This window comes from Cryptomeria japonica, chromosome 6 (genome assembly GCF_030272615.1).
Source record: "Cryptomeria japonica chromosome 6, Sugi_1.0, whole genome shotgun sequence".
In the NCBI taxonomy this organism is placed as follows: Eukaryota; Viridiplantae; Streptophyta; class Pinopsida; order Cupressales; family Cupressaceae; genus Cryptomeria; species Cryptomeria japonica.
This window is the reverse complement of record NC_081410.1, coordinates 454397282-454410064: the sequence shown is the minus strand read 5'-3', so window position 1 is coordinate 454410064 and position 12783 is coordinate 454397282. Positions and strand designations below refer to the sequence as shown.

General features: G+C 36.0%; 1 protein-coding gene across 1 annotated transcript in view; it reads left to right on the top strand.

The window, feature by feature from the left end:
• Positions 1-3366: 3366 nt before the first annotated feature.
• The window catches only part of LOC131876655 (uncharacterized), a 29963-nt gene continuing 20546 nt past the window's right edge, over positions 3367-12783 (top strand). Inside the window, exon 1 of the mRNA XM_059222098.1 lies at positions 3367-3879. Within this exon, the coding sequence (XP_059078081.1) occupies positions 3367-3879 (513 nt within the window). The remainder of the gene's footprint in view (positions 3880-12783) is intronic.

The window sequence follows — 12783 nt, the reverse complement described above, 5'->3', positions numbered from 1 at the left end:
ACCGACCACAGAGAGTATGGAAACTCCGGTAGAGGATACAAATCCTAATTTTGAAATTTTGTATATGGTAAATGTAGACACACAGGAAGTAAATGTTGTGGTTGATAGAGAAACCACTGAGGATAAGGAGAAAAATGTGACTATTGAGTCACTGGCTGTAGAGATTGAGATAAACATAGAAAAACCTACACAGGCAAAGCAACCGACAAAGGATACCAGAGAGAAACCGATAGATACAACAGAAAAACCATCTAAAGAACCGGTAAAAGAGAGTTCAGAGGTACAAACTGAGATTACATCTGAGAAACTGACAGTTAAAATCTTAGAGAAACCCTCTGAGACACAGATAGAGAAACCAAAACAGGTACAGGTTGAAGCACAGGTTCAGAAAGAGACAGTGCCACCGACCCAAACTGAAAAGCAAAAACCTTTGTTTACGGAGATGCAAACACAGACTAACCTACCAGAGGTCAAATCAAGTAAAGTAATTACCACAACCGGTAGCATGGCTATAGTAAATACTATTGGACAAACATCTAGTACATCTATGGCAGAATTCAGACCTACAAATGTAACAGAGGTCCTGTTAGATTCAATAAAGAAGATCACAGAATGCAATGCACAAGCCTATAAGGCTATTGATGATACAATTCCAATTCTTAAATTGATTGCAGCAAAGTGCATAGTTGATAATAAGGATTCTTAAGGTCAACTAGACACATTGTCTAAGTTTATCATTGGTAACTTAATGACTATTGATCAAATAAATGAGGACACATTTAAGGAAAGAATGATAAAGGAAAAAGAGAAATTCTTTGAGAATATTATAAATAAGAACAAAGAGAAAATAGATACCCTATTAACGGAACTTGGAGAAATAATTCTTGACTCCAAGAAACTGTACAGGGACACTTGTAAAACAAATGTCTTAACAGAAGACCTTGACAAGGAAATCAGCAAAGCACAAGATAAGATAAACAATATTGCTGACAATCTGATAGGATCATCGAATTCATTTTTGGAGATAGAAAAGAAGAAAATAGAGCAAGAAGAGAAAATCAAGAAGTTAGAAAATGACAAACAGGGAATAAAGGATAAAGCAAAGGACTTGAAATGCAGACTTAGTCCAAGACTAGAATACCTTATTTCTTTGAGAAAAGAAATATCTGAGGCTCTAGTTCCCGGACTGAAGACACCGGAAGAGCAAATGCACATACTCACTGGTACAGTGTAGATAACTCAAGAGGCAATAAAAGGCAATAAAACATTCGGTAATGGTACAAATTTGATTTTGACATATATCTTTCAGATTGTAACCCACCGGTTACAAGAATCCATGCAGGACTCCACTGACAGCGAATGACAACCTTTGTCATTGATGTCAAAGGGGGAGTAGTATAATGAGAAAAATGGTCAGAAGGAAGTACAGATTATCTGCTCAGGGGGAGCATATATTTTTGGACATACATTTTTGGCAAGTTTTTTTTGGACTTCAATTTTTGGATACTCTTGAATTTTTCTCATGAGTGTTGCCATCAATGCCAAATGGGGAGATTACTGGTAAATGCACACTCGAATGAGAAATTGTAGGTGATTGAAGGTATTGTCATTGATGCAAACCTTGCAATCATGTGATACCTGCAGGCAAACACAAGCACCGGCACCGGCAAACTCTACACCGACACACAGAACACCGGCAGCAAAAAGGAAGAATACTGGCACCTTGGCCGACAGGAATTTTATGTATTTATACTTTGTAATTAATTTTAAAATCTTTTGTAAGCCAACATGGCAGATTGTAATATGACTCATATATGTATGAGATCATTGTAGATCATTTAAATAATAATGAGATAAGATGCGAAATATATATAGGAGTTGAGAAACACAACCCCACAGTAGCTTAAAGATCTTCTGCAAGCCGAATAACCTGTTACAAGGAGAAGCAATGAAGCAAAATCTGAAGAACATACAAAACACAGGAAAAATATTCTCAAAATATGAGAGCTCCAATTCACCAAAAATGTATTGTGAAAAGATAATACAATGAAAAGAAAAATTAACCTCTAATAGGTCAAGAAACCCTAAAAAGGGAAAACCCTAGGCTTGCACATAATAATTAATTATATGCACCTAATGTTAGTTTAAGTGTAAAAAGATAATTGGGAACTTAAAGAATTAAACAAATACTGTTTAATTAATCAAGTAAAGACCCAATTACTCTAACCCCCCCCCTTAAGCTAGACTTAGGGAGAAGATAAAACCTAGAACAACTACTGAAAGCATGAAAGATGGGTCCCGGCAACAAGGCCTAATCAGGTACCCAAATACAATGAAATCTCTATGAACTAGAGAAATAGAGAAAACCACGTGGGAACAAAACTCTACTCCAAAAAGAGATGGAAAAGAATATCACTGAAGCATGAAGAACCTGCAAACTCTATCGAAGAATAACTGGTGATCCGAAGAACATCCACTGAACTAGAACATGACCAAGTAGAGAAGATTGTAATCTGCATGAGTGCCCTCAAATGACACTACTCAAATCAGGAGGCAAACAAGACAAAAACAACTGAAATCGAAGATGTAGATGGCATGAGAAACCAAAGCCTGAAGAGTTGATCAATCAAACCATGGAAGCATTAGAACCAATAGGATAAACCTCCCCATAATGCGGAAGTGGGAGAGGGACAGGAACACTGAAAAGGACAGCCAAAAACAACTGCATGACGAAGAACTAAGAACATCAAAGGTGCTAAGACACATCATCATGAGGCGAATGTCATGGAAGGAACACTCACTTGATAAAGGAAGATGGCAAACAATAGGCAAACATCAACCCCCTCATGGCACTTGATCAATAGTGCATGTACAACAAGACACAAGATATGCAAGATTCCAAGTAAACAATGCATGATGGCACTTTATCTCAGTGTGTTTGCATATATACAATGCTACAATGATAAGAAGACTGGAAATAGAAACGAGAATCAAAATAGAAACACCCTACTCAAAAAAGAGATCCCAGGACCTGAAACAACCACGATATCCACCAGAGTGCTGAAAAGCAAAAAAATGAATAAAATATGCATGGAGTAGAATCTCAAAAAAAAACTTATATTTCTGGAAAGTACACAGAACACGCTTTCCGAAAATATCAAGTTTTCGAAAAATGGAGGTCGGATGCTCATTCTACGTCTCCCGGAGTGCAAAAAAGAGACCTCACTTTGACTGTAAAAAAACACAGTCAAACAGCAAAATTGGAAAAAAAAATACTAACACCATGAGGTCGGCCTTGGAACTAGCTTTCCGATGCCTATTTGTTTTCGAAAAAATGACTCCGTATGCCCAAGATATGGCCAAAAAATGAAAACCCCCCTTGAAAAAGCCAAAAAAGGGGGTCTGATTGCACTTTGGTGGTCTGGTGGCCAGTGGGTGGCCAGTGGGTGGCAGTCGGGTGGCAGGGTGGCAGCCCGGTGGTGGAGCGGTGGCTGGTTGGAAAAAAGGGCCGGGAGGGCCACTAGGGCGGTTGGGGAGCGAAGCGGGGGCCAGGGAGGAGGTTGCATGGCCGGCAGTGGGCTGGGCAGCGGGGGCCGCAGGGAGCCAGAGGCATGGGGAGCAGAGGGTCGGCGGCTGGGGGCCGGGTGGTGGAGGCCGCAGGTGACGTGGGGAGTGGAGGGCCGGCGGCTGGGGGCCAGGCGGTGGAGGCCGCAAGCGACGCGGGGAGCGGAGGGCCGCAGGCGGCAACGGTGGCAGCAAGGTCGCCAGAGGGAGACCGGAAGGGGGCCGACGAGGGCCTGGTTTCCGGAGCCGGAGCCGGCGGTGCCGGGAGGGGTTGGCCTGACAGGTCCGCAGGGCCATACGGCGTCGGACTGTCAGGTCCAGTGCCCAAAAACAATTTTTTTTTTTTTTTTTTTACTTTTTTTGCCTTGCAAATTTTATAATATTTTTTTGTGAATTTTAGTGAATTCTTTTTTTTAAATCACAAAAATCCGACCTGCATGCCGTAAAAAGGAAAAAAAAAAATTCAAATTTTTTTCTCGATTTGCGTGCCAGGGTCGTATGACCTGGCTGCGAGAAAAAATATCACCCAGATGCTCACGCGTCAAAAATAGACAAATTTTATATGACTATAGGGGGTTTTGGGCCTTCTAAGCATGATGGTGAGGTCTGTTTAGGCCCAAAGTGCTCAAAAAAAAAACCTTAACCCTAAGCACACAAAAAAATGCCTAAAACCCCAGATCTACTTCAAATGCAAAATTCTCAAAAAATAGGAACAGGAAGCTATAGATTTGAGCTCTGATACCATATAGGAGTTGAGAAATACAACCCCACAGTAACCTGAAGATCTTCTGCAAGCTGAATAACCTGTTACAAGGATAAGTAATGAAGCAAAATCTGAAGAGCATACAAAACACAGGAAAAATATTCTCAAAATATGAGAGCTCCAATTCACCAAAAATGTATTGAGAAAAGATAATACAATGAAAAGAAAAATTAACCTCTAATAGGTCAAGAAACCCTAAAAAGGGAAAACCCTAGGCTTGCACATAATAATTAATTAAAATAATTAATTATATGCACCTAATGTTAGCTTAAGCGGGAACTTAAAGAATTAAACAAATATTGTTTAATTAATCAAGTAAAGACCCAATTACTCTAATAATATACAGACCTAATATGTGAAATATTGGTTAAGGGTTTATGTTGTAGCATAGCTTAAACCAGTACTGAATCTGGCATAGCAGATGTTGATCTAAAGTAGTACAAGACATTGGATTAGTATAATCCATTTTTGTAAGTCAGTGAGACTTCTTTTGTATTTGAGCAATGAGCTCTAGGCACTTGGCCTTCCTGCATGTGCAGGCCCCTATTGTAAGAGTAATATTCCCTTATTGGCCAGTAAGCGAATATTGTGGATCACAAATCCTACCGAGGTTTTTCCCACACCGGTTTTCCTCGTTGAAATACTGTGTTATGGTATGCTTCTCATGTCGTTGTTATTGCTCTTATTTACTACATTATTTCTGATTTACTGGTACTCAGTTTTAATATACTTTTCATGTTTTAAATCAAGTAATTTGATATACCGGTTAGATGTTGATTCATCCCCCCCTCTCAGTATCTTTGGGAATCCTAACAGTATGAAGGGGAAGTTTGAATCAAGTCCCAAAGGGAGATCTTTGCTAAGATACCATGGAGTTTCTCAACAAGATCCTTATCAATGTTCTTCGTAGGGTGAGAGGGGGGAGAATGAGAAGTGAGAAGAATATTAGGATCTTTCTTTTTGACACAAGCATTAAATTTTTTATGTATTTCGGAGCCATATTTTTGTTCTAGTTTTCTTTCCATAGCATCTCTTTCACATATTTATTTTACAACTTTTAGGATATTGGGAGGTTCCTTGGGATTAGGCTTCTCATAACTAGAAACATGAATTGTATTGACTTGATTGATCTCTTTTTCATCCAGTGGTACATCTTTAGAAGGGAGAGAATTAAGGAAATTGCTAATTATTTCATCCTCTTGCACCAAATTATCCTCATGGGGGAGGTACATTTTAGGATAAACATCATTCTTCAAAGATTCATATTTAGGAGGGAGAACTTTGAAAGATGTGCTCATAACCTCTTCTTGCGCCAATGTATCTAGATTGGAAGGACCAAATTTGGGAAAGGGTAAATCAATGTCCATTAACACTTCTTTTCTAAGAGAGATATGATGTATGGAAGCTAAAGTGACATTAAGGAAGGTATTTATGATATCACCCTCTTGCTCTAAATTAATCTTATAGGAAAGGCACTTATTAGGAGAAAGATCAACATCAATTTTCAAAACATCATCCTTAAGAAGAAGAGTTGTAAAAGGAGTGTTAATAATCTTTTCTTTCACCAACGTATCCTCATGAACAAGAGAATATTTAGATGAGGAACTATCATGGTTCATTAGGATATCATCTCTAAAAGGTAAAGCTTGATAAAGAGGATTATCCACCACATCAACTTCTTTTAGCACAAAAGCTTCTCCATAAATAGGATTGATAGAAGGTAAAGGTTCATAAAGCAGATTGTCATGCATGACAATATCCTTGTGAATTGTTGGAGATTTAGAGGGAAGGATGAATTCATCAAGAGTTTCATCCATCACATCACTACTAAATGACTTACGCATTATATTGATTAACCTTTGGCAAAAGGATGGTTTATAAGGCTTAGGATAAAGGAAACCCTCAAGAGCCTCCTCAAGTTCTTCTCTACAATATACTTCTTCAAAAGGATAATCATTATAAGCAAATGGATTGTCAAAGGCGTGGTAATCTTGCAAAGAGTAATTTGACATTTTCAAAAGAAATGATAACTATTGAAATGAAATTAACTAAAGCATGCAAACATTCTAAATGCATAAAACACGATTTTTTTTGTATTTTTCTTCTTTTTTTTAATGTTTTTTATTTATTTTTTTTGTAAATTTTTTTTATTTTGAAAAATATGAAATGAAATTTGATATTTGGAAGTTGAAATTTGAAATTTGGAACTTGCAAAATAATTGAATAATGTGAAATTTTAGAAAAATGACTATTCAATTGAATAAGCAAAATGATTGAAAGAATAATGAGCAATAATGGAACCTCCTAGGAAATTTAAAATTATAATTAGGATTATGTAAAAATAATCTATTAATTTAAATTTACAATTATACAAAAGAGATTTAAAATTTAAAATTAGGGCCTTGTTAAAATAACCTCTTAATTTTAAAATTTAAATTTGAAAAGATGAAATTTGGGAATTAATTTAAATTTAAAAATTAAGGCTCTCTTAATTAACCACTTAATTTTTAAATTTAAATTTGAAATTGTCCACAAGAGATTTAAATGTAAAATTAGAGCCATTGTAAAAAGAACCACTTAATTTTAAAATTTAAATTAGATCTAAGATTAATATTTGGAAATTCGGAAATTGGGAAATGCACAGAATTAATTTAAATTTAAAAATTGCAGTCTTTTTAATTAACCACTTAATTTTGAAATTGAAATTTTGGTCTAAGATTTCAATTTTGAATTTGAAATTGAAATCAACAACCAAATTTGAAGAGGGAAATTCAAAATTTAAACAACCCACAAGCTCAATTCTTGAAATTTTTATAATTAGGGTATTTGAAATTAACCATTTAATTTTAAAATTTAAATTATGAAATTTGACTTGTAGATGAAATTTTGAATTTGGAAATTAAAAAATACTCAGATATGAGAATTAATCCAAATTATGCAATTCACAAGCTCAATTTTGAAATTAAAAATTATGGTTTTAGTGAAATGAACCTCTAAATTTTTAAAATTTGCAAGGAAATCAAACTTGTAAATGAAAAATTGAATTTGAAATTGCATAAACAATCATATCTAAGAACACAAATTAAAAATAAGGGTGTAAGACATCAAGTTCACCAAAATGTAAAGTGGAAAATTTGAGCTTAGTAAATTCACCACATGGAAGGGAGAAATCACTAAGTCAATTTTCACTTGAAGGACTTTACATTCAAAAGAGGAGATGAATCCACTAGATCCAATCCTAAATTAGACAAGGACTCAATACTAAGTGGATTGGAGTGATTTGAGTTTTACTCTTTTGTAAGTTGAATTTTTAAAATAAGTAGACGATTTAAATTAAAGACAAAATATGCAGAAACAGTGAGCTATAGGTTTGTGATTTCGTCCTGCACCTGGATTCGAGTAATGTGAGCTAATTCAGAACTACCCTATGAAAATAACCAAAAATAGCAGGGACTATTTGCAAGGACCAAGATACCCCACCCCCTCTTGGTCCTCTGAAATTTTTGATCATCGAAAAGGGCTTTTTCATCTCTATGTCTGAAGTTTATTTCTAGAAGTACAGTCGCACACTTGTTTCCTGCACACAGAAGGAAAGGGAAATGTGTTGGGAATAGGGGTTTGCCTAAGTCAAACCTCGGTTGAGGAATCAACCTTGAATGAAATATTGTAAATACTAAAGTAAATAATGAAAAGGTATACCTTATATTTGCAATGATTGATAATGATGTTTTTCTTCTTGAATGTAATCACATATGTTGTATGAAATGTCATGAACATGAAAAAACCCTAACACACACATGCTTGCAAATGAATGATGTAATGTTGCTCCAATGGATAAAAGAAAAATATGCAACCTTGAAGAATGCTTGATGTAGTCTTCTTGCCTTAACACCTTATCATGTTATCATCTTCTTATCTAGATGATAGGGGAAGACCTCCTTATATACTTGTATGTCGTCAAACTTATTAATTTTCTGACATAGGCCGACATGAAGGGGAAATTCCCGCTCAAATTTGAGATAGGGCCTAGGGGCCAAAATGTGCCCCAATTGGGAAGGACCAGGGCGTCTATCCCAAATTAGGCTAGGGTTAAGAGCCTATGCAAGGTGTAGGATTGGAAAAAGAAGCTTAGTTGCATGGGGGGAGGCACAAATAAGTCCCGATCAAGCATGCAGATTAGACCACTAAGGTGAGGGCCCCAAAAACAGTCAAAATTGTAAGGGTGCAATTTTAGGATACTATAGGCTCTCAAAATCATACTTATGAAAACCTGCAATATTGATGCATAAGAATACAAAGATAGTGGTTGTTGATAATGGAGATTGAAACCTGAATTTTGTTATCCTTGATTTGTAGCTGGATAGAATCGTGGGATAACCCTTATGAAAGTTATCTATTTCATAGCCATGACCTTCAAGCACATTTCATGAGGTCATTTATTGTTTCCCTCATACATGGTCCGGTCTCCTCAAAAATTGAGTTGAGCGAATCGAACATCTTCCTTTTGTTTTTGTTACTTTTCTAGTTTCTTTTATATATAATTTTGGGGTTTAAACCCGAAATTATACTTCTTGAGTCTTGAGGTGTAATTCGGGTTTTAAAACCTGAATTACAGGTTTCCAATGTTTTGGCAAGAGAAGTTGTATTTTGGGTTTCACAACCTGAAATGCAATCATAATGATGCGCAATTTGTCATTAATGCAAATAGACTTAGTTTTCGAGTTGTATTCTAACTTCTTTTTTACGCCTTTTTATTTAATTTTGAGTCATTTTCTTTTCATTTTATCTTCTCCCTACATTTCTCTATGCCTCATGTGTGCAAACTTGAGGATTTTATTCACGCTATTGTTCACATGTATATCATTTTTTCTTTTCCTTTTCATTTCATTTTTCGTTGGTTTGTCATTCTAGGGTTTTTATTTTTGTTTGTGTTGTCATTTTATTTGAATATAGAGTTGGTTTGGATTTATAACCCCAAATCATGTCTTGGGTCGTATCTTAACATGATACAGTGTTGGCCAAGGTTTATAGCCTGACCAACACATATTTTGTGTTGGTTGAGTTGCAAATACCATCCAGCACATGTATCTCTTTTTTCTTTGAAAATATGTCAAACTACTAAAGCTATTGGTTGAGATTTAGAATTTGAACATCACAACTCAAGTGTTGGTCAGATTCTAAATCCTGGCCAGCACCCACTAATGTTGCTTCAACCAAATGCATGTTGATCAAGATTTGAAACCTAATCAATACGCACAAGGTGTTGGTCAGGTTTCAAACCCCGACCAACACATGAATATGTTTATGTTTTTTTTACTTACCTTAAGTTGCTCATCGAGTTTCAAAACTCGATTTACATGCCAATCTACCTAAAGTACAAATTGGGTTTTAAATCCTGATTTACACTTGAAACACAATAAAATGGTCTGTCAAAGATTAGTTGTCAACATATAACTAAAACCATTTAAAAGAATTATCAAGGAAGATTAGATTAACAAGAAGCTAGAAAATAAATAAACAAAATGAAACATGAATATTAAACTTCCCCATGATCCTCCCTTGCGTTAGCTCTTCCTTGTCCTCCTCTCCAAGATCCTGCTAGTATGTGGAATATGCCCTCAGTTTGAGCACTAACACAATGGGATGTCAAATGGAGGATGGAAGATGATTGATTATGGTCAAGTGTTGATTGAGGATGCAAATTAAGTATTAGAGGCTAAATAGCAATTCCAACTAGTGGAATAACTAAAGCATAATACAATGGCTTACTATAAAACATTAAAATTCTAAGTAATAATGCATGGTGCATGTATAACTCTTGTGTGTGTGTCTGTGTGTCCTCGTTAATGAAGGAATTGAGTCCTATTTATAGAGGAAATGGGAAAATGAAGGGTTGAGATTGAGTTGATTGAGGAAGGCTTAGGATTTCTTGAGGAAGTTTTGATCCTATATCCATATGTTCCCCTTCAAGCCAATCCCATGTTGACAAGTGTCAACAAGGGAAGGCTTGAAAGGAGAGGAACAATGCATTAAATTCTTGAAGAGACATGATGGTTACCATGGGTAGTTAGGTTAAGGTTACGTTAATGGATAAAAGATTTATCCAAGGGTTAAATAATGTGCAAGGGTTAAGGGGTTAGATTGGTCAAAGACTTTAAGCCTTGAGGGGACTTGAGGGTTACCATGTATGGTTTGGTTAAGGGATAAGCCTTTAACCAAGGGTTGGGGAATGTGAAAGGGTTAAAGATGGATTAAGTTGGTCAAAGAATTAAATGATTGAAGAGACTTGAGGGTTACCATGGATGGTTGGGTTAATATATAATTCTCTAACCAAGGGTCAAAGGTGGGTTAGCTTGGTCAAAATCCCATGTGGGTTAACTTGTTGAAGGGAGAAGGCCTTTAAGGCTGTATAAGAGCCTTAAATGTTTTGAGAAGTGGCTCTTCCCTAATCCTTTAGTTTAGGAATGTGCAAACACTAAGAGGGGGATTAGGCTAATAAAAGGGGTTTAGACATGATTAGGAGAAGGGTTACTGTGCAACTTGCATTTTCTAGAAAGTGCAAGTGGGTGAGGGTTTTAGGATTTTAAATCAATATTTATTTATTTAAATGTGAGAGGGGGGTTAATTAAACAAATATGATTTATTTATTTAATTAATTGTTAGAACATGGTTTAATGATTTAAATCAAATAAATTCAATAATTTATTTAATTAATAGGAGAAGAGGGTTAAGATAAATTAATTAAATATTAATTTAATTAATTGTTGATCGATGATTAAATAATCAGATAAATGCTAAGTATTAATCTAATTAAGTGGACAGATTTAGGTGCCTACAACACTATTTTTATATTTTATCCCATCCTACTCACTTGTAAATTGGGTTTTAGAACCTGATTAGCAAGTTTTGGCCTATTTTGGTGTAAATTGGGTTTTAAAATCTGATTTGGTAAGCAATGAATTTTTTTAATTCTAGCAAGGTATTTGTCAAATAACCTTGCAATTTCAGATGTCGGGACCATCCCTGAGCAAAAGCATGAAATTCAAATATCAAAAATATTTGAACATGTTTACAGAGAGTTTGGTTTCTTCATGTGTCAAGGACATTGATATACCAAAATTAGGCACACAAATATGTCTGAGTTCTTGGAATTGACATAAAGACAACCAAAAAGCTTTAATATGCTCGCACTTGTCAATAGTGGCCTCCACCTAGATGCATCTTTATAAGTAGCAACTCATGATCCAAAGTTTGTTTTGGTAGCAATGACTCATTTTGACAAGGAAACAAGAAGTGTGAAAGACTCAAGTAGAAAAGTGATAATAAAGTTGGATGTTGAATTCTTTGATAGGATCTTTGGGCATCCATATATAGAAGAATATGTAGATTATTTTGAGTTAGCTCATGACTATTATGATAAGAATACAGACAAATATAAGAACATAAGCATCAACTTGTTGGAAACATCTAGACCAACAATTATTAGATGGACTAAGTTCCTTTATATGAGTGATTTCAAGCAGGAAATGGGAGATTTAATAACTTGACGAAGCAAGGTCGGAATGTTAGATTCAATGACAGTCCCAAAGACACTGAGAGGGGGGGTGAATCACTGTCTAACCGGTTAATAAAATATTTAACCTTATTTATAATTTTGCAACCCAAATCAATGTACCAGTAAACAAGAAAAAATACAGTAAAGAGAAATAACAGAGACAACATAAATGCACACCATAACACAAAAGATTTTTGGGAGGAAACCCAATGTGGGAAAAACCTCGGTGGTATTTGTGACCCACAATATTTACTCACTAGCCAATATGAATAAATATTACTATAAAGCGGAAAATCGCTGTCGAACCCCAGTTGGTCTCCCCTCTTCCAACTCCGAGGAGAGAGAAGGGAGGTTCGCTAGGATTCGATGGGTTTTCACTTAGGGGGAAGACTTTACATTCAAAAGAGGGGTTGAAACTCATAAGATCCAATCCCACACAAGGTAAGATTGGATGCTAGATGAATTTCAAGGGTTTGGAAAGCAAAGCTACCCTCTTTTGTAAAGAATGTTGATTAAGGAAATTAAGCTAAGAATGCATAGAAAGTCATAAAGATTCGCTTATAAACTGAGTTTAGGTTATAGGATGAAGCTGCGGACCTGGAATTAGCAGTAAAATGTCGATACGGCGCTGTCCTGCAAATTTGAGCAAAAGTTGTCGGGACGATGGCGCCCGGCGCCATGGTCCTCCAAAAAATCCGCGAAACGAAGGGGGATCGGTTCGTCTCTGCACAAGGATTCCAGATCTTCAATCTTAGCTGCGTACCTGCAACCTACACACAGAAAAGCAAAGACGATGGGGGGTTAGGGATTAGGGGTTTGCCTTTAGGTCAAACCCCGATTTTGGAATTAACCAAGAAATGAGCAAGAGTTGTAAATGTAAATGACTGTAATGTAAAACAAG